Below are 23,647 nucleotides of genomic sequence, written 5' to 3'. Positions count from 1 at the left end.
AATCAAAGATTTAAATACATAGACATTACCGCGACTAGCGTTGCCAGGCGTCCGGATAAAGCCGGACATAGGTAGGCCAAAATAAACGATTTTCCGGCTTTTGTTAGGCTTTTTACATTTCCCAAACGAGAGTGTACCTATTAATACTGAGACAAAATCCTAAATAATATAGGGTGTCCGACCTTTCTACTCAAATGTCCGGCCAAACTGGCTGGTCTGTCCGACTAGTAGGTTTGGCGACCTGGCAACCCTAACCACGACCAAAATAAATCATAACTATTGAAATAACTCTAAGAAGAATAAGTATATCTATGTATTTATATCTTAGTAAAGGTTCGTTTGTCTCTATGTATGTCGTACAACATAAATGCTCCACATAAAGTAAATACCTAGCAATATACACGTTTAACTCAGTGCCTCACTCAACGGGTGAATTCTTTCTCTCCATTCGTTATACTTATGTCATAATCAACAAATCATATACACCTAAAGTATTGCGATTCGGAATTACCGTGAGTTTTCACTGCGGAGACATCGTTATCTCAGTTATTCCGGAACTATTGAGAGTGATGACAAAATGTCGAAATGTCTCGACAATGGAAACACACGATTACAATGTTTTATATACTAATTTGGTGTTTTGAACCGAATTACAATTTAACTACAATAATTAGAGGAGTGAGAGGCGCCGCCAATTTTGTGACATTTAAATAAATTCATATGAAATCCAAAAAAACGCATTTAAATTAATTTTATTAACATAACATTTTAAGAAGAAATAAAGATAAAATTTATTTCAAAATCTCTTGTCTATATAAATACAAAAAAAAATTAAGGATAAAAAGTCAATTCATTATTTCTCTTTTACAACGTTGCGGTTTAATGCCCCCTGCGGCTATGCCCCCCATCTCCATGTAAATGTCTCTAAAGCTCTGTATACGCTACTACGCTAAGGAGAACTACATTTTCTAGATCGTTTCCAGGCACACTGTCAACTCGATACAATACTAACGATAAGTTCTTTTAATGGCAGTGTCAAATGATTTCGTGATTATAAAAAAGACTTTTTTTTTAAACCTGTCCTATCCTGTTAATTTAACAATTCAAGTTATTATTAATTTTACTGTCAAAATTGGTGCTTTTACTCGCCAATTCTGATTAGACTAGAAAAATAAAAACATGCTAAATTTAACTAAATTTGCCTAGCACATTTAATTGAAGCAGCTAACAATCATTGATAGGGTCAATTTTATTGTTATAATTTTCTAGTACTATTGTGAAAATACTATATTATTGGCACAAATTGGTGTTGTCATGTTATTCTAGTAGTGGTTTTACTACAAAAACAACTAAATAAAACAGGGATCCGACTAAAATCCTTCTTGTACAGAAGAGATCATTGTCAAGTTGGCAATGCGCTGGTCTACTCACTAAATCTCTAAACCTTATTTACGTGAGGGACCACTAAAATATTCACTAAACTGGTAAATTTACTAGTCTTTAGGCTAGACGGAACCTAACTCATCCCTAATCTACCCTTTTTCCACACAAACGATGTCAGATAGATATTAATTTTGAGCTCGACAGCATTATAAGTATACCGGTTATTACTCAGATTTGTTATTTAAGTAATACACGAGCTTTTTAGTGTAGATCCACTATGAAAATTCTGCGCTAAGATTCTTAGCTTAAACATTAACATCTATCTGACATTATTTGTACAATCAGATTAATTTTTAGTAAAGTTTATTTAGAAATTCATCAAATTCCCTAATCAAGTATAATACAGTAGGACGGTCCCACACTTCATCAATTTGAGATCTTACGGTTATTAATTTAGATAAGACGTATCAATTCGCATCCTATCACTGGTAGCGATCCATCGTTCGCTTTCAAAACGTTAACAAACAAAATTGCAATACTGGTGAGTCGATGTAAGCTGTGCACAACAATAAATGACAAATGTTCACTAAATATGCCACAGATAATTTTTTTTGAGCACCGTGGAAGGAATGTGTGCATAAGATTCGAAAACTACTGTCTTTCCTACATTAGAGTGGCCACTTTTTAACTGTAGGTAGCCCGGAGTATCATTACGTAAGGTTTCATACGAACGGGCGTTTTTTTAACGCAGCGTAACTCGGCGTTGGTGACTCTTGATCGACAAACGCTTTAAAATCACTTTTGTTCCGTTCGCCCAGCACTCAAAATGCAATATTGAGTGATAAAAAACGTCGCGTTTTAAAAGCGCTGCCGTATGAATAGAAACATGGAAATGAATTTTTCAATTTGAAGGCTTTTTAACTCGCGATAAAAAAGCGCCCGTGCGAATTAGGGCTAAGAATGTAAGCGCACGGCGACGAAATCACATATCAGAATTACCTTCACAGACTGTTTAAAACCTTAATATAAATAAACATCTTAAATTTTTCTTTTACCAAAATTATGAGCATATATCCAGCGTAAAAATCTTTTAAAATAAACTCATCGTTCTCTTCAATTATAGATATAAATGGCACACTGCTCTGTTCATATATATATTTATACATAAAAATCGTACACACCTATCAGTTTACCTTGTCACCATAGAATAATTGAATTATATGGATGGATATTACGTTAGAAGCTTAACAAGCGCTAATATAATATTAAAGTCGAAAGCAGTCGACGGATGGACAAACTGAATGACGTTCAACTGAAGACCGAGAGGCATTCGATGCCCGTACATTTAAACTAGACGATGGTACTATCACGAAATTTGGTCCACCGAAACGTACCAACCGGTTTTCGACTGTCCCCATTAAAACTATAGGAATTAAAACGTACTAACTAATAAGGTCCGCGCCGAGCGCACACTCGCGTCGAGACACGTGCACTTGTGTCGAGACACGTGCACTTGTGTCGAGACACGTGCACTTGTGTCGAGACACGTGCACTTGTGTCGGGGCACGCGCACTCGTGCATTTGCTTAGATGCGTGCGCGCCTGGTGTCAGCGCGCGGCGCCGTGTACGTACAAAGGAACAAGAGTAACAGATTCAACTAAAGAGCGGCGTCGGGGTCTCACTTGATGGCCACGTGCCGCGTCTCCGGGTGCAGGCACACGCCCTCCACTGTGAAGATCGACACCTCTGTAACAAGATATTTATTATTCTACATCTAATACCTAATATGAGTCAGTTTTTTTGGTATTATTAAAACAGGCTTGTTTTCGTAAAGCAGTGTCTCTCAAAGTAGGTGATAACGCCCCCTTGGGGGCGTTTGAAACCTAGAGGGGGGCGTTAAGGGGTCCAGAAGAAATGTGCGAATAAATGTTTGAAAATCACTGTCGTAAAGTAATACGAAGGTAGTAGATAACTGACCATCGGGTAGGTCTCTCAGCCTGGGTGGTAGCGCGGCGAAGTACGAGTGGTGTGTGGCGCGGTGTGCGGGCAGACGGCGCTGGGGCTCCGGCTGCAGCAGCGCCGCCGCCAGCCGCTCAGCGTCGCGCCCCGCCTCGCGCAGGCGCGGCCAGGCGGCACCCAGCGCGCGCGCGGGACACGTGCCCCACCGCGACACGTGCTCGCGCAGTCCCGGCAGCCGAGACACTCCCGGCCAGCTCTCCTCTGTCGGTGTGCCCACCACCTACGACAATTACCTCAACTAAGGTCCTTCAAGAAGTGAGCGTATCATTATCTAAAAGACAGGGAACACATCTGCGGTTCCTCTGCTATTACAGATGTCCACCTTGGTGTTCCCCCTGCTCGTTTTTTATAGAAAAAAACTAATAACTGCAGCACTTATCGCGGGTTTCCGAAACTAAAATCCTCTTTTTAAAACATATTGTTATCTTTGTTCTATTAAAGATAGGGGTGACGATACACTTAACACAAAGATTTTGATCTCAGAAACCAATCCTTAACTGTACATTTTTCATATTAATCGTTGATTTCAGAAACCAAAATCCCGGTTTAAGACATATCGTCATCCCTGTTATTATCTTTGACAAAACTGAGATAACAATATGTTTTATAAAGGAATTTTGGTCTTAGGGGAGGTCTTAAACCAAGGGAAAATCTACATTAAAAAGCGTTCTGTCTAATCAACAATATTTGAAAAAAAAATGGCCAGAGTTAACATACCTTGAATATTTTCTCAAGCTGATCGTGCGTGTCCCTGACGCCGGGGAAGGTTGGCACGCCGCACAGCATCTCCACGAAGATGCAGCCCACACCCCACATGTCCAGAGATGTCGAGTACTCCGTGCTGCCCAGCAACACGTCTGCACATACATCCATACATTGACATTTCTATTTATATTAATTTAAGAAGAATTGTTCAATTACTAAAAGAAACGATTTTTTAATTGCTTAATAAGGCTACCTTTTTTAAATCTGCGCTGACGAAGTCGTGGGCGATCGCTAGTACATAATTGAATGAATATGTCAGTTAAAGTTCAAACCTTTAAGTGTCTAAGAAATTTTGTTTGAGTTTTACATTCTGACAGATTTTAAACGAAAAAGTAAGATATTATATATTTAAATACGTATAAAAGGCAAACGATTTTTCTTGGAAACGATCGCTCTAAAGTGTCACCTCGACTTTTAGACGTAAGTTATCGATGATCGCCCCGGGCAAGATTATTTACAGTCTACAGATCGCTGCGAGACAACTCAAGAAAATAAGCAACTTTTATATTCTGTGAATATTTTAAGATTTTAATTTAAGACACACAATATTATCATACAAAAATATTTTGATCATGTTAAGTAAATTTGCAGGATAGAATATTTGCTAATTATAATCGAAAGGTGTTCGACTGATAGTTGTTTTGTCTTTCCTCGAGTCGATCACACAAAGTTTAAAACTTTACCTTGATCTAAATATAAAGACATCAGTCAGAAGAAAAACATATTTATAAAAAAAAATAACACAGTTTAATCGTAACTTAAACAGTCCCCTAAGTGAGTTCTCAATTACTATGAGAGCGACATTAAAATGAAGTTAGCTGTCGTCTTACCTGGCGGTCTATACCAGAGTGTGACAACTTCATGTGAGTAGGTATGGCTGGGCACTGACTTGGCGCGCGCGAGACCGAAGTCAGCGAGCTTCAGTTCACCATGAGAGCTAATTAAGAGGTTCTGCGGTTTGACGTCCCTGTTAGAAAAGTTTAAAAATGATAATTAAAATGTCAAAATAAAACTTTCATATAGCTCAAATTAACTTTAGCTTTTTAAGAGCTTTAAAACTATTGTTAAAGTTGAATATTACAACTCTAGTATAACTTAAAGAAAACAATACTAATAAGACAAAGGGGTTTAGAAATGGCCTACTACAGGTGGACTAAAAAGTGCCCATGAGCGAACCTTGCCCTCCCTTTACATCTCCTATATATCTAAAACACAACATCTCATGTAAAATTCCGAGCGTCTATAAACTTTGAATATCACTGTACCTGTGTAGAATTCGTCTTCTATGGCAGTAAGAGAGACCGCGTAGTAGTTGGAACATGAACAGTTTGACATTGTGGTGATTGAGGCCGCCGGGGTGCCTCTCCATGTACTGAGATAAATCCGTGTCCTACACAAAACAATCACTCTAATATAGCCCACAAAAAGTTTCAGTTTTGTTTTTTAAAATTGCTTATAAATGTGTAAGTTGATGATCAAATCATCTACCAATGTAAACTCACCACAAACTCGAAGACAAATGTGAGTGTTTCTCTCGTGTGCACTATATCGTGCAAGGTAACAATATTGGCGTGCTTCAATTCTTTCAGGAGAGATGCCTCGCGTATGGCCGTGAATGGCGCACCTTCATCTTCCTGCAGTCTTATCTCCTTTAGCGCGACAACCTGTTGCGTTAAACTGGAAACATAAACTCATTTAGTCAGAATTGCCGTTAATGTCTCTGCACCATGTCCAAAAAAAGTAGACTAGGGAGGAGTGTACATGATCACCATTACGAAATTTTAACGGCAAAGCAAACAACTCAGTTACCTACACTGTACCTAATAATTTCACAGAAAACGTTACAAAATTTCCTAATCGTTTCAATTTAAAGTAACCATAATTTCTTCGGTGTAAATAGTTTTCGATTTCATTACAAAAGTGAAGTGATTTAAGTTAAATCAAGTAATTAATAAACATTTCGCGCCGACACTATAATTACAGTTCTTAATCGTAGCCCGTAAAGGTTCGACGCGAATGGTTCACTAACTTTCCTTTAATCGTGTAAAGTTGCTTAAGCCTTAATCAGTCAATTACAAGTATTTATAAGCGATTACTGTGGATTTTGTTCGACTTAAATGAAGATTATTTTGCCAAGAAACTTATGTACTTCAACAAAATGAAATGGATTTCTTAGCACGGATTTACTCGACATAATATACCCTAAATAATTGGCGTTCAAGTTTAGCCTAACACGGAAAGCGCTTGACATCTAACTTAGCGAGTGTAAAGGAAAGGGGGCGAGATAATAGAATTTAGAGAATTCATAGCCCCGACCGGGAATTGCCTTCGCTGAGTGTTAATGAGGCCGTTCTACTAACCAAATTCCCGTATTCATAGCCTTGTTGAAGTTTGTGTTGCGGCTTTGTGGCGTATGACAGCATGTTAAATTCGCCTTTGACTTGAATAGATGTGAGTTATTCTTAGAGACGTGTATTCGTGACAGGTTTGATAAACGACCGTAAATTATTTCAAATACTAACAGTTATATTTAAATTCACGTCTACATTAATAATATGATTAAAACAACACGGCAGATAATAATATGTATGTATTTTTAAACGATATTTATAGTATTCATATATTTAAAAAAACCGTTTAAATATTTTAATCTATAAATAATGTGGTAACTCTTCAAAAATGTTGTTTTAAAAGCTCAAACAACATTAAGATTCTTGTATAGACAAAAAAGTACAAGTTGTATCTGTAAAATTTACATTAAAAGTCTTTGCGAAGAGATATGTAATTGAAAAAGCTTTTAAGCGTAAAGCACGCGTGGAATCAAATTTACTTTGGCGCGAAACACAAATCACGAGCACGTAGACGTGAGTTTTGCATAGCGAGCTATTGCAAAATGTTTGTTGCAAAAAGAGGGCTAAGCGATCGTGCACAGCGCCGATCCATCTAGAGACGTTGAGAGCTTACAATGGTAAAAGCTGCTCGCGACTATTTAAGCAAAGCTTTTACGTACAGGAAAATTTGAAATTGATATGTCAAATTATTTTTGTCTAATCAAGTTAGTTCAACAATATTATAGTTTAGGAAAATTAGTGGGCATTTTGTAACCGTAAGATGAAGTGACTTCACACCGTGTTTGTTCTCTTGTGGTCACAAAATTTGTGAACTTACATTCTAACGCAGGGTTTTCGAACATCAAAGTATTAACTATTTTATGCTACATTTTTCAATGTAAAAAAATTATTAGAGATTGATTAAAAACTATTTTTATAAATTCACTGACCTTATCAAATAAAAAATAGAATTATAGAGCGCCATAGAGCAGCGGTATATTACTGCACAGTTCGTTAATCAGCAGTATAATTAAGTTTGTAGTCTCGCCTGAGTTGTGGCGTGTTTTTATATTTTTTCTTAATGTGTTATTTATACAATCGTGACGTTATTTATACAGTTTACAAACGTTAGGTTTTGAATATTAATTTCGAAATTTCATGCAAAATTTACAGGCAAACCTTAGCGTGTGTGTGACAAACTACTATGCTACTACACTCGGCTATGCTTGCAAGGTTAAAACTATCAAGCAACATCTAGCATTCGTTTCCTGCATTATATTTAATAACCGCACATTTTCAAGGTGTCTTTATGTATTGCGGATCAGAAATTTAATTGAACTGTTCGCAAATAAACGTTTTTCTCCTTCTTGAGTTTTTTTTAATTTGATTGATATAACTCAGTTTACCGATTCACTTTCGCTGACATTATTGTGCACAAGCTTATATTTGTACGACTAGAATTTATCAACATAAACTATAACAAAACTTATGTTTCTTCAGCGGTTAAAACCTGAGATGCAAAATAAGCACGTGAATACAAAATAAATGTATGCAAAAAAAATGGAACATACTTGCTATAACCCTTGTAGACTGTTGCGTAGGAACCCTCACCGAGCTGCTCCAATTTCATATACGCTTCGGATTTCCCGAACGGAGAATCACCCTGTTGACAAAGAAAGCGTCCCATTTATCATGGCCAGAAGTGTACAGCCACGCTTCGCTAATCTTAATTTATGATGTTAGCACTTAGACGCTACTAGAGGCGTTTTAGCTAAATTGATATTATTGATTTATGTATTACTACAGACGGTTTATGGTAGTTAATTAAATTACATTTCTAAAGTATTATATCGACGCATTTCTGTTTATCTACTTGAGAGTTAAAGTATCCTAAGTATCAAGACTAGTTATAGCTACTATTATGAAAAGCTCAGATGCACTGATCAATAATATAATTTTGTACCTTCAATACTTAAACTGTTTCAAGTTATACAAAATCACAAATGTAATGCAATTTTATATATTCTAGTAATACCAAACAAAACAATTATGTATCCAATAAATCCAATTATTAACAACACGAATTCAAATAAACATAATTGGAGTTCAAGCGATAAAGTGAAATCCACTTAACGCTAAATTACACAGATTTCCAACTACAAAGTTAATTAATCGTAACGATGAAAAATTTTACAGCTTTATTTTGTGCCATATAAAAGTGTATCTAAACTGTAAAAGTACGTAAAACTCAAAGAAAAGCAAACATTATCCGCTACAAAGAATAGAAACAGAGAACTAACGTTGCGGTTGTTTATAACGATTACTCTAGCCAAGTATCACCACTTATGGGCTCCTAGTACACAGTTTTGCTTTCTTCTCGCAGTCGCGGACGTGTAAATATTTGTCTTGTCTAATGCTCTTTACTCTGTGGATGTACCAGGCGTTCAGAGGCGCCTCACAGGATTTCTACTGCATTTGCACACGTGATTAATTGTCCATACAATATACAGGTACCAGCGTCGTATGCAGTATACAAGCATTAATAGTATTAACAACAAAACGACTCCTATTTATTAAAAAGATCTATTCAGGTACGACAGTAACGTAGCTAAACAAATATTTATAAAAACAGTGTTCAGTTGGTTTAGCGTAAATAAAATAAAAAACTAAGTATTCTAATTTTGAAATACTTGGTTGACAAAACACAAAAGTGTAAAGTAATCGCCCAAAGAAATAGTTGCTAATCGGAGAATTAAAAATATGTAGAGACAGTACAATCATTTTGAATTCTCAAATTACTCGTGAATATGCAATTACCAGGTGTAGTATTAGTTATAGTTATTATTATCACTTTATACACATTCTTGAGTTATCCTTACCTATCAAAAAAAAACTACTAAAGTCCTCACAATATAGATTATAAAATTGTCGCCGTCGCCGCAAATAGCCGTCTCTATTTTGTGAAAGCGATTGAAAGAGATAATATGTAGCAAAACAAATTTCACAGCAGTGTAGTTACAATATGCGGAAAGTTGCAACGCGGAACATGATGTATAAATTATTGCTCTTGGGTGTCACACTGTGTCGTTATAACGTACGATAATTCTGTCTGTTCCTGCGAAAGTTATTACAAATGTTCCTAAGAACAGCTTGAGCTTGCTTCTTGAGTGGATCTTCACTTTGCGACTTCTATGTTAATCGTATTTAGTACTGAGAATGAGTTACTAAAATAGCAACACTTGAGACGATGTCTGTTTGCAAATTTAGTTATAATTAATAAGCTTTTCAAAGTTTTTTTTTTAAAATAAATGCAGATGTAAAGTAAAAATTAATCCACAGCCTACTTTGTGAAAAGAAATGATAGGTTTTGCTATTTTAAATGTAATTCTTTTATATTTTTTTAATAAAAAGGAAGCAAAGTGACGTCGTTTAATTTCAATAATCGTTTAAACCTCAAAGCCGAAGCTGGCGAGGCCCCTAGAGACCGGCGCCGCATCAATTTGATTAAAAAAGATCCGCAAGCGATGCAGTTAAAGTCGAAAGACTACAAAAGAATATCATAGAGCAAACTGTAAAACGCAAGCGGTAGCCATTACGATTTTATTATTTTCAATATATGTACATATGGAATTGAACTTCGGAAGAAGGAAATTATTCGAATACAGGAAAAGTTATCGGCCATAATCGTTGTAATAAGTCATCACAATAATTCTTAGCTCTCAAGTCTTACAAAATATTAAAAATGCGAAAGTTTAAATGTATGTATGGATAGATTTTTGTTTAAAGGTATCTCCAGAATGGCTCAACAGATCTCGATGAAATTTAACATAGATGTAGAACATATTCTGGAAGAACACATAGGCTACTTTTTACTTATTTTTTATTCCGTTCGGACGGAGTCGAAGGCGACAGCTAGTATAGATATAAGGTAAACGGTCACTAATAATCCTGAAATTGAAATTATAACAAAGATCAAACACGTTTTCATTAAGATCTAAATTCAAAAATATGTTTATCACTAGTTTGTTAAAAACTCACCCCAAAGGCACTAAACCGCTTGGTGCGTCTGTTGTGTTCGTGCGGGCCCAGAAATGCCTCGGACTTGGGCCTGGGCGGGCGCTTGGGCCGCATCACGACCCGCGCCTCCTCCCGCGCCCCCTCGTCTAACAGCTTCGAGTCTGACGACACTGATAGTTGCCGACGCACCCGATACTCGCCGTTACCGCCGCCGCTCCACTCTACGACAGTAAACGAGTTAATTATTAATTTATTAAATAGCTCAACCAAATTTCTTTTATTACACAGGGAAAGCATAGGAATGGGATGGTATGAGACGTTAAGTATTGATTATGTATAAGAATTCTGCACTAAGGGCCTACTTAAGTTACTATTAGAGAACTCTTAAGTGCGGCAGTTATTGCTCATCAGTTATGGATTGTTGATCGCAATTTATGTTTGCCTAATTCTATGAATTTTCCAAATGGTTAAAATATGCCAATTTCATCTGTTCCCTCGCGAATCTGATTTTTTATAAAATAACTTCCGAAAATTCTGATTGAAGCGAATTGTATTAAAAACATCAAAGTTAAATACAAATCAGAACAATAAAACATTAGAGAACAGAATCTTTTACGAAAGGCGCCGAAAATCCCGACATAATTTCCCGCAAACGACCTTCGAGCAAATTAATACAAAGGAAAAGGGAAGCAGCCAAACGACGTCTCGTTCAAAAGAAATGTTTTTCTCACAGCGTCGTCTCCAACGTAAGCATACCATAAAGCGTCCATACACGACCTTTGACGACTATAACATGATTAAAAACGATTTATGACTCAGAAATACTGAAATATAAACTAACATTTAATCTGATTTCTTCTTTTTGAGACATATCTAACATACAGATAGACAGCACGTTTATATGTGCTGGGTTACAATTACCACTGTCGAAACAACCATAAAAATATTGTTTTCTTATTTTACCAAAGACAATGAAAGGAATGAGGAAATTTTTGTACTGATTTCGGCAATATCCCATAATATTAAATAACAAAATATAAAACACGTCCAAAAATGACTGTCGAATATGCCCCAAAACATGAGGTGGCATCTTTAATTTATTAGGCGGAAACTAATTGAATGTGGCAGGTTCGCGTGCGGGCATGTACCCACTGCAAGTAGGTCACGGGGCGAGCCGGGCGCGGCTAACCCCGCTGTCCCGGCCGTCGAGGCTGGGATAATCATGTAAAAACAAAACTTTGTTAAAAAACATAGTGCGAGAACAACACGGTTGGTATATTACAACTTAAATATAGTACATATTTAAGTTATAAATAAAGACTATATTCAACACAATAGTGTTGGGGAAAAAGCTAGCGTCCACCAATTTAACAAAACTAAACTGACGAAATTGATAATAATACGTAGTTTGAGTAAATATCAAGGACAGTAAACAATGTAGCCGCATAACTTAATTGGTGTCTCAAGAATAATATGCCATTCTTTAATCTACATAGCTTTACATAATGTTCACAAGAATCTTACGAATCACACAAGGTCGTGTGTAGATGCCTTTATTAATGAGATTAGAGCTGCAAAGCTCGTTAGCCGCTCTCATAGCAGGAATACAAGCATCATGTTAAAATTCGTAGCTTTGTGAAATTAGTTTAGTGCTCGTCGCCGTTGCCGTTGCCGTCTCTCGGCGTCCGCTGAATAATTAAAACCTCAATGCACAGACGCCGTTCAAACACATTCATACCACTCAAAATATGTTTTAAGTGTATAATTTAAATGTACACAAGATACAGATTTAATGACTTTCTGTGATATTTAGCAGTTATTATATACCAAAATATTCATCGAAGTATTAAAATAATTTTTTAAGATTGTTTGACGAGACATAGTTCTCATCATCATCTCCCTAACCATGTCCCACGTAGTGTCGGTGCACCAGGTTTCCGTCCTCCGAATCAATCTATCTACCTTCATCTCCATTCAAACAAAGTTCTAGTGTCTCAAATAACTTTTATTTTATTTTTCATTACATCTATTATGGGGGTGCATAAAACAAACATATTGTTTATCAAGATTTGTACTACTTCATCTTTTTTCCAACTTCAATACAAAAATCTTTATGAAAAAAATTATTAAAAAAATTACTCCCCAAGCCTTAAGCTTTTTTATAATACTAAATGTCATTTTCATAACACTCAACGGATATTTTTATTGAGCCTTTTAACCCATGTTAATGCCCCACCTCGCTCACCGACACTCTGATGGGCGCGTAATTAAAATGGACAGAAACGCTTTTCATACAGCATTTAGTGGTTTATGTTGGCTTACAGCAAATTGCGAAAACATTGAAATATGTTTTGACCTCACTAGAATTACATATGTATTAGTACTTGATCGAATTAAACACAACATCAGGGCGACTTCGTTAGTTACAGTTTGAAATAAGTAGATTTTTTTATTATGGCAATTGCTGTTGACAAACTTATAATTCAGATCGTAAAAACTTTTGTTTACATTATTTACTTCTAGACAATTAAAAATTACTATGGTTATTCTAATACGCGAACTCACTCTAAATTGTGGGCAATAACAAAATATCCCAATGACGCCATCACATAAAATTTATCTCGCACGAGTAACGGACCGCCTATTATATTTTCACGAGCTGAATTTTATGCCGCAGACCAATCAATAAATTGTTAAAAGGCCACGTCATAGTTTATTTATCAAACGGGCTTTTATCGGCATCGTTCAAAATAAGGAAAAAACTCAATAATATAGAGTGGAAAATGCTGATGAATTTCAAATTGAAAAAGACTGAATTTCGTCTCCATATTTATTTGTAAATCTGAAGTAAAATTCCTATTTCAAAACATATAGTCATCTCTTTTGTTCCTTATAATAACAGAGATAACTTTTTTCTGTACAGGTGGTACGATAGTTTAAACTCAGGGTTACATGCGATAACAATAGTCTTTACGAACGACTTGCTACAGCGTGTTCTATAAGTCAGTTACAATAAGTGCATTATTACATCACGCTTTGTAACTCACTGATACATTGTATAGTTTTAAATTGTTGTATAACATGTGCATAACATTGGACGTAATCGTGATATAGGCGTACGCATTAATCATCATGCAAACTTTGGTTGTTACACAGATACAGAAAATAGTCTGGAACACATAGGCTACTTATTACGTTTTTTTTATTCCGCGCGTACGGTGTCGCTGGGCGACAGCTAGTACTTAATATTGTTTAACCAAAACCAACAAATAATAATGTTAAAATTTTAGTTCCTTAAATGTTAAAGCCATAACCCATTATTATCAGAGTATTTCCTACTACGAACCCAACTCGGTTACCGTCACATTTCTTATGTATAAGTTTATATGTAGTACAGTAAAACTTAGTGATGTGTGAGGCGCATAGAGCCTCGTAAACAGAAGAAAAGAGTGCTCCCTAAGGCTGATCCGTATGTAAAGCACTGTCCAACTAAAGATAAATACAACCCAGTATCGTTTGTTTATTTATTCAGCGCTTAAGATTCCCTTTGGTTCTAAAACAAACTTGTTTACATTTTTAAACTACAAGGGTTACTCACAAATGTTGTAAAAACATTGGAAATGTAAATAAGATGTGTAACATTACAAATGTAAAAGGATATAATTATTTTAAAGTATACTTCATTTCTTTATTTCATTTGACAATCAATCTTGTTGTTAATGCATCTCTTACAGTCTCCATAGGCAATAGACTTTTGTGCAACGTTTTGAAATCGAAGTATCAATAACTGTATCTTGCTGTTACAATAACAATGTTTACTTTTGTTTTATAAAAATTCAATTATCAAATGGTACATCAGTAACTTTAAAAGACCAAATTTATTGAGAGGATCAACTAAAACCATCAAAACGTTGACTGCAAAGAAAAAAAACCAAATGAACGTTTGAATTTGAGCGAGCACGCGTCCCGATTGGTTCATAAATATTTATCTGGATGTATATTTACACATGTCAAACCGTGCCCTGTCGTATAAAACCCCCTTAACACTGAGCGATTAGTCGCGCGCGACTATTTCTAAAATAAATGTAGATACAATTTCCAGAGCCTTGTCTGCAACTCTTCAAACTAATAGTGATAGCGCACGGCTAATTGGAACGTCCGCGACCTAGTGGAAAAGTGATTTAACCCCACATGGTGAGCGCTTTATCGGCCGATGTTTGAACGGCCAATGCATTTATCAAACACAAGTTTGGATGTAAACTATAAAAGTGCGCTGTTTATTTTATCAACCGTCGATATACTTAGATGATGGATACTCGGTTTACGTTGAAAATAAAACTGACATTTTACTAAACGAAAAAACTTTACTCATCTTTTAAACTTCACCGATGAAATTATATGGCTATTGTAAGTTATCGTATCACTTCCTTATACCTTTTAATGTAATGTATCGAATTTGTCGTACCCTTATTTACATAGCTACTTCATGCATTCACATGAAATGAGATACAATAAACAGAAATATAGATACAAAAATACATATTATAACACATATCAGTGGTCCACGAGCGCACCTTTCTAGATGGTATTGGAGCGTGGAATGCTGTTCCAGTTACCGCCTACTCATAAATATATCACAACATGACTTCACTTGCATACATAAATATATGATTATCAATACATGTTCATAAATACCAGCAAATACTATTGCGGTTACGGAAAGCTTAGAACATGGAATATAAATTGCTAAATTATTATTATTATTATTAAATTTACTTCTACTTTCAGTAACATGAAATTTAACATACAAAATCGATAAAAAAACATGTCCGGACGTGGTTTGTTCCTTAACTTTCATCGTCATATTTTCTACCTACGCCTTATTTAACTTACTATATATACATGTTTAAATACTAGTCAATTACTTATTTTTTTTAAATTAAGTCTTTAGTCTTTATTAATACTTTCAGTGAATTCTTCATCACAAACATTTCGATGAATGATAACATTATATAACAGAACTAACTATGATAGTCATCAAGGGCAGTAAAACGATCATGAACTTTATTTACAAAGTAAACAACTACACATTTTATATCAGCCTGTGCATCAAGACTAGGATTTTTTTTTAAAAGAAGGGGGCAAACGAGCAGCGGGAACACCAAGGTGTTCATCGACGCCCATGGACATCTGCAATACCAGAGGAATCGCAGATGCGTTGCCGGCCTTTGAGATGGTTATACGCTCGCTTCTTGAAGGACCCTAAGTACCTAGTCGATTTGATTAGGATCCTACTTTTACAACGTTAAATACGAAAGGGAAAAGTCGTTATTGTAAGAAAAAAAACAAATATCATTACTTACTTTAAAAGATGATTTAGAATTTAAAGAAACGTTATAGTAAAATAAATAAATTAAACAAAAAAACAAATGAAAAACTGAATTAACTAATCTGTGATTCAAAATGAAATTTTTACACCAGCAGCAGTCAGCACTTGAAATTTTCAAAGTTAATAGACCGCGAATTCAGTTGTGCGTGAATTAAAAAAAAACCAAATTACCAACTTTGACAGCAAACTGTACAATTACAGGTGATACACACACTTAAAGTAACACCTGTCACACACATCTGTTCAGCAAGGTATTCATGCGTACGACTAATTACGTACGAAGTACGTAGGTTTGTTTATATCTGGAGCGGAACAGATAACTTAATTATGTACTCACTCTATGCGACTGCGCTGTATGATATCAATCTAAATATATAGAAAGAAAATCATCTTAATGGGTTATACAACATTTTGTTTTAATTCATACTTTAGACCTTGTATAGAGGCAACATTTCATTAATTGTTTAGAAGGATTCAATTGTGAATTTTCTTCTTATTTTCGAACAAATAGGACTATTTTCGAAACACATGCGACGATAAAATTTACGTAATATGGCTGATATTTTAAAAACCACAAATCTAAAGTTTTTTATTTACCATTGTTAAAACAAATGTAGAAGATAAATGCATTTGCAATTGTGGTTATGGTATTTGAAATTTAAATACCAAACATTTATCTAACACGAGAAATCCTAATGATGCAATTCCAGTGGTGCTCTAAGCTATTACGATAAAATACATGTAATTTCGCATTGCACAACATCAATAAGATTGGCTAAATTATAGTTGAATTTGATTTAAATGAAAACTAAATCATTCGTAACTAAATCCCACGTCGAGTACTGAACAACTAGGCTAGGCTAGACTATAATAATAAATTCAGCGAGGCGAATGTGGCCAGTATAATGGCCGCTCTTTGAATCCCAATGCCCCAGAGAATGTCAGACGTAGCTAAGATTGGATAAAATCATTTTTGTTGGATAAGTGCTTAAAAGTTAAATTTCTTTTAAAGTTAATTTTTGTCTATAACAGCTTTATGGTAGAAAGTGCAGACTAAGTGAATAAATTGAAGGAATTAAATAGCAAAAATTTCTTAGGCTCTATATATTTTTTTAATCTATTTATAGTTTAAAATTAGTCTTGGATTTCTAAAGTTGTCGTAATTTATCTTGAAGACAAGAGAATTGTATAGATAATATAATGGTCACACTTGCTCTTATCATAGCTATTAACTAACAGAAAGAGATAGACATACTGACCATAATGTGAGTCCTTATCGTGGGGTATATTGCCGTTGGGCTCAAGGCGGTCGAGGCACTCCTCGGAGTAGCCGTTGTAGGGCAGCTTGCCGCGGGCGCCGCCGTTCTGCTGCCGGCCACGGCAACCACCCTCACCGCCTTCGCACTCCGAATCGTCTTTTGTTGCTACAACAATAACATAAACCAAAATTAGACATAGACATATCAACAATTCTCGCATAGAAAACAATATAAAATACTACCTATATACCACATTACGTTCTATTGGAAACCAAGTAAAAAAAAAAACTGTAAAAAAACAGTAGCAGAAAGTGTAAATAATAAAGTAGCACAACTATTTCATCATCATCAGCTCACTATACGTCCCCACCGAGGGGCTCGGAGCCTACCCCAACTTAGGGGTTGTTTAGGCCATAGTCAACCACGCTGGCCAAGTGCGGGTTGGTTGACTTCACACATATCATTGAATTTCTTCTCAGATATGTGCAGGTTGCATCACGATGTTTTCCTTCACCGTAAGAACGACGGATAAATGTACATATGTAAATCGAAAATCGAAAAACACATTGGTAACAACTCTATTTGCCTCGCGAATATTTCAATAATTTGGATATACATTCAAAGATATCAAGTGGAGTTAACTAAGAAACATTGATATTACTACACAGATAATAATTAACAAACCCTGAAAAACAATTAGAAACACTCATAAAAAGACAACTTCCAATTACTTCCAAACTGTATTGCGATCCTATCTTTCATATATTACGATGGATAAAGCAATATCCTTTATGAATGCAGTTTGGAATGCGAATTTATTGAAGGGGAACGCATATTAACCTATCCTCCGTCCATAAAATCAAAACAGATGAAATTAATAGCTGTGTATAAAGAGGAGATAAGTGGCCATTAAATACAGAATCGGACAAAGTGATCGTTACACACATAATATGCGGCTTTAGGTTATAAATAAGATCAATATATGAACAATTAAATCACTTCCTTATTGTTATTAAACGAACAAAGAAACTTGTTCCAAACATACATATTTATACAGTAAATAAATAAGTTTATTTCATATGCTAAAAGTTACATTTATAATTTTAAATTTAGTGATATTTTTTGGTTATTTGCATTGTATATTTAAAATTTATAAATGGTAAATGAAAACCACAACCACATAGTGTATGTGTTTGTCATAAAACTACCTCAAATATTAACTACAAACACCAAATTATGTTTGTAATAATATTGGTTAAATTCACATATTGTTTCCTGGTAAATAAATCAATTGCTCGACATAAAGTCATATAAATCATCGACGACGATATGAAAGGAAATTCTCATAATTCAATTGAATCAGTGAACGCGACCCGGTTTTCATTTTGGCAAGTTTATTCAATTTGTGTACATCCACGCGATGGAATTTAATTTTTATACAAAACGTTAAAAAAACAGATATTTCAAATTAATGTAAAATGGTTAGTTTATTTCCCGACTAATAGTAATTCTATCGCTTGTATGTATGTACGTTCCGTTTTGTCTATAATTGTGTGTGTCTGTTTGCACCGCGAATCACAGTGCTTAAACGTTTTTAAAACTGATATTTGAAACGAAAGGCTAACAAAGCTTGATCATAATAAAGAGATCACTTTACAGATTCCATTGTACCAGTCAAAACATCTCGGTAGTAAACAGAGCATTAGCAATTGTTATTGTTACGATAAAGATCTCGTAACGTTTTCGTTGACGAAATACGAAACTTTACAAATATCAATTAGTTATTCAAACTTTTCATAACAAATTTGGATGTGGATAATATTGAATAGATCTCTAATTAAAAAAAAAATGGGACCCATCTGCAAGTACTTCCCTTCGATTAAAATATTTTTTAATCAAAATCAGAGCACCAGGGGCGGAGCATCGAGGTAACACACATAATAAAGAAAAAAGTCGAAACCTCCTTCTTTTTGAGTCGGTTAAAAAGAACTTTTGTTCAACAACCTAAAAGCCAACCTGGAATACAGATTATCATCGTTTATCAAAGTTTTGCAGTTAATCACATGTTCATAGCAACTAGGAATAATGTACCACAAATCTAACGCAAACAATTGTCTTACACTAAGCCAAGATACAATAAAATTTACTCAGGCTTTGTTATATCGCCTAGATTTTTTGTTATCGCTGTATGTAAACAGTAGACGATACTCCACAAACACTGGTATCTTGTGGATACTGCATTTATTATTTAAATGTAATCAACCGGGGCAGCGCGAATTCTAGTTCCAGGGGTATTGCACATTTTCAACAGTACCTTTATCTCTTGGATTTTGAATTGTTGAATGATTATAAAATTAATAGTCTTCGGATGAAGGTGAAATTAAGTTACATTATGTAAATATTTTTTTTTTTTACCTTTAAATTACTTTATAAATACTATTTAGTTTCAATATTCATGTAATGAGTAGTAACTGTGAAAACATTACTATAAATAACAAAAACAAAACACATTTATTTATTATTTTTTTCATTTATCAAACAATCTTAACAAAATATTAGGTAACAATTGCCTTTCTTGTTACTTACAGCAGAAAAATGTTTACAATATCTGTCTTGTGGTTGTGTTCTTCTTGAAAATTGCAGGATATGTTCCATGCATGTTACAGTATCATAGATAAACTCACTCGACCTCGCATAACCTAATTCGATACAATGCATGCCGTAATAAGATTACAATAACGTTCCGTAGTCGTCTATATAGAAGGCAATCTGAGATCCGCTTACATTGTTAGTTGCATATTTTGTCTTCGTCTAAAATCAAGCATAGTGACTTCAATACTGAATTTATCCTCACGGACATAATACAAGTTATCGACAGTAAAATAATATCATAACTTTAATGACGATAAAAAATGCACATGTAAAAATACAAAATACAAAGTGGTGTGAACAGTTATGGGTATGAAGGTCGATTAAATTCCGCACATATTCATGTCCCTATTTGGAATTACAAAGGTAACAACAGCGCTTCAAAATACAAGTTAAAATTAAAAAAAATAATGAGAATTCATTCATCATGCATACAGATTATTTCGTGCAACTACAAAAGAAGTCGTCTCAAAAACAACCTTGTTGAAATTACTCTGACAGTTTATAATTTTTGAGTTTTTATACTACAAACTGAATTGACACTTCAAAAACGTCCGTCGCATTTAAAAGAACAAAACAATATTGAAAAAGAAAAATCTTTTGTCCCAATATTTTTGGAAATCTATTCAGCTATTATCGCAGTGAACGAATTGTCAGAGCAAGCAAATAATTTACGCTTTGAAATCCAAAGTGGAGGAAGTGAATGGGAAGGGGGGAAGTGACGTAATTCTAGCCGAGGGTGCGGGTTCAAAACTGGGAGAGCACGGCCCGGACAAATTGCTGAGCTTATCTTTTGTTTCACTCACCAGTCGTGTGCAGCTGCGGGAAGGTTTTGTATAGCTCCGTGTAGAGCAGACGACCACCCGAGGCGTGGAATATAATCGAGACGTCACCTCGTACACCCCACCTTAGGATACTCTAAATCAATTATCCCGTTCAATCGAATTTTATGCAGTCCGCGTACTGTCCATTACTGTTGCGAGCACTCGATTGTGATGAATCCGATCGGATCGCTGGCGACGGAATGAGGCGCGGAAATCTGATTACGTTATTAAAACGGCAACACCCTGTGCTCATGGACGATAATTCGCTCAAACAAGCGTTAAACTCGATGTAAACAATTGAAATACAATGCTTATTAGTTTTTTCCGGGTCGGATTAGCGGCATTAGAGGTATAAGCCGATAGCACGTGCGGTATAAAGGCGTTAAGGTTATACAGTTTGTTACTAAACGTTACAAGATGTTTGCGTGACGGTAAAAGCTCTGTTGTTAAGAATATATAATTGTAGAGCATTGCTTTGTTTTATTTTTCCCATAGATTAATTCCTCTTCTTCAGATTTTTTATCAGAGAAAGTTATCAATTATCCTATTATAAAGGTGTCTTTTAACCAAAAAAAAAAATTCTGATGAAATATTTTAATTATTAAAAACATGGTGTCATTTATTTAACACTATTAAGATCTTAGTTTTTGTAACAGTACACGTTTATAAAATCTTACTAATATTATAAATTAATGCGAATGTTTGAATGGATGGATCGATGGATGTTTGTTTTATGGTATCTCCAGAATGGCTCAACGGATCTCGATGAAATTTGGCAAAGACGTAGATCATAGTCTGGAAGAATACATGGGCTACACATTATGTTTTTTTTAAATTCCGTGCGGACGGAGTCGCGGGCGACAGCTAGTAATGTATAAAAATGAATCATCTTTTAAAACCAAGTAAGTGCATATTACAAACTAGTGTGTGCCCTGTCACTCGCAGCATATAAGTGTAGTGCCAACGTGACTCATAAAATAACAGCAGTCATAAAACGTCGATCGCAACTCGAAACTATTCGACACCAAGTATAATACATAACTTAACCGTTTTATGTACGTCGGGAACAAAGGCGAAGCAAACAACGTTCAAAACCTACAACCGTTCCGTGTACATAAATAATATCAAGTATATTAAGGAAACATTATTACGTTCTACGAGTTGTTAGTACAAATAAACTTGCAATATCAAATACACATCGTCCAAAAGTAATTATGGTCCTTCGAAGCATACAATATAATAACATTTTTGTTACCATTTTATTACAAAAAAAATTGTAATAAAAATAATAATTCTGTACCATAATTCTTGACATCTTTCTAATAAAAATAAAATTTTGTCCCTCAACAAAAAAACATTAAAAGCTTTGAAGTATCTGTCGCCTTTTATCTATAATTTCGAGAGACTTTAAACTGGTAATAAGATGCAGTATTGCATTAGTGTAGTCACACATCGGTTGTCGTGTCGGAGTCGGGTTGCGGAACCGTTACGTGAGCGGCACGACCTTGCCGCGGTTGCGGTTCAATAATCGACAATGCCTCATACTATAAATAAAACCGCACATCACTACGCTAGAGATGTAAACTAATAACTTAATAACATTTCCTTTGTTATACGAAATAAATCGAAAGAAGACTTCGGTATTAAGGGCAACCGTAAAGGTAAAGCATGCATACGTAGACGCATATTAATGTGGAAGTGGCGAGGGTTGTGAGAGGCAGTACCAAATGAAAATCGTAATCTCTGGCTTACGGCCGTGATTTATGTTACTATTAGATTATTAACTTGAAACTCAAAGGAACAATAACTGCACGATTCAATTGTAATTATTATATAAAAGTCATAAAATTTTATAAGTCTTCTACAAATTGAAAACTAGCATGCCACAACATAAAACTCATCAATAATATATCGATAAATTTTCACAACACTAGTTCGCATTGCTTATCAAATCGTCACTGTAGTCTATTTAACTATTGCGAACTGTTCAATAATAAAGTAGCTACAAACGTTCCGTGCCACCGCATTGAACCTCGCCATGCAACAAGTTATGTTGTTAACTGATAGATAAACATTGTATTAGTGAAAGTAACTTCGTCAAACTATATGTACGTTTTTAGAGGTAATTTCTTTTTCGGTTGAACAAGGAAAATCAGGTCGTTTAATAATATTTTTAAACTTATGGTAAACTAACAAAAATTACTAAAAAAATCACAAAAATAGTGACAGTACAAGATTTGAATTTAATTAATGTTCTAATTAAGGTTTTTTGTAAAAAAAATACACAACGATAATTTTTATTAATGCACAATTAAGGGATGTGGATAAATTCAGACTCGACAGACGGTCAAATAAGTAATTAGTAACTTTTTTAAAGTGAACTCAACTTGTACAGCTCATTAGCGAATTTTCAAATAAAAAATTAACGAAAATAAGTATTTCAAGTTTGTGCAGACAAAGTTTCTCTTACTTTTAATTATAAATGCGAATAGATTCAACATGAAAAATCTACACTAAGCGAGTGTTTAAGTGATGTTAAACAACTCTTACCGTGCATTTCCGACATCAAATTCTCCGTTTAAAACATATTGTTATCTCTGTTTTGGTAAAGATAATGTCAGTGATGACGATATGTTATACAGAGATTTTAATCTCTGACTCAAACGGTTAGTGCGGCAATTATTCAAAACAAATGGCTCAATTCGTTTGATATCATACCACGAAATTACATATTGATTGATAAAAAAACTATACTGAACTTTTATCGCTAATTGCAATGACGAATAGATTACTTAGAATAGATATTTTTATAGAATTACTGCAAATCAATTTGTCATCACAGATTACTTTTAGACATATGAAACTTTTATATAAGTGCTATTTACGTTCTATACATAAAAGTAACTTACTACATAAGTTTCCTTACAAAGTTAAATCGATAGTGTTAAGACTAAGTTCCAACGGCATTGTCGAAGATGACAAGGGTACGGTTGCGGTCAATACGTGTACACC

The 23,647-nt window shown here is 34.8% G+C and overlaps 1 protein-coding gene across 3 annotated transcripts in view; it reads right to left on the bottom strand.

Annotated features, from left to right (window-relative positions):
- Nucleotides 1-792: 792 nt before the first annotated feature.
- The window catches only part of LOC106718345 (cyclin-dependent kinase 14), a 65,709-nt gene continuing 42,854 nt past the window's right edge, over nucleotides 793-23,647 (bottom strand). For all 3 annotated transcript variants that reach the window (XM_014512411.2, XM_014512413.2, XM_014512412.2), the window contains exons 3-11: nucleotides 17,163-17,327; nucleotides 10,536-10,735; nucleotides 8,069-8,160; nucleotides 5,670-5,844; nucleotides 5,433-5,557; nucleotides 4,998-5,134; nucleotides 4,120-4,259; nucleotides 3,361-3,622; nucleotides 793-3,129 (exon numbers count right to left, since the gene is read on the bottom strand). In XM_014512411.2, the coding sequence (XP_014367897.2) occupies nucleotides 3,062-3,129; nucleotides 3,361-3,622; nucleotides 4,120-4,259; nucleotides 4,998-5,134; nucleotides 5,433-5,557; nucleotides 5,670-5,844; nucleotides 8,069-8,160; nucleotides 10,536-10,735; nucleotides 17,163-17,327 (1,364 nt within the window). In that variant the 3' untranslated portion in view covers nucleotides 793-3,061. The remainder of the gene's footprint in view (nucleotides 3,130-3,360; nucleotides 3,623-4,119; nucleotides 4,260-4,997; nucleotides 5,135-5,432; nucleotides 5,558-5,669; nucleotides 5,845-8,068; nucleotides 8,161-10,535; nucleotides 10,736-17,162; nucleotides 17,328-23,647) is intronic.

Source organism: Papilio machaon, chromosome 12 (assembly GCF_912999745.1).
Source record: "Papilio machaon chromosome 12, ilPapMach1.1, whole genome shotgun sequence".
Taxonomy (NCBI): Eukaryota; Metazoa; Arthropoda; class Insecta; order Lepidoptera; family Papilionidae; genus Papilio; species Papilio machaon.
The sequence above is the reverse complement of the archived record's forward strand: the minus strand, read 5'-3'. Positions and strand labels throughout refer to the sequence as shown.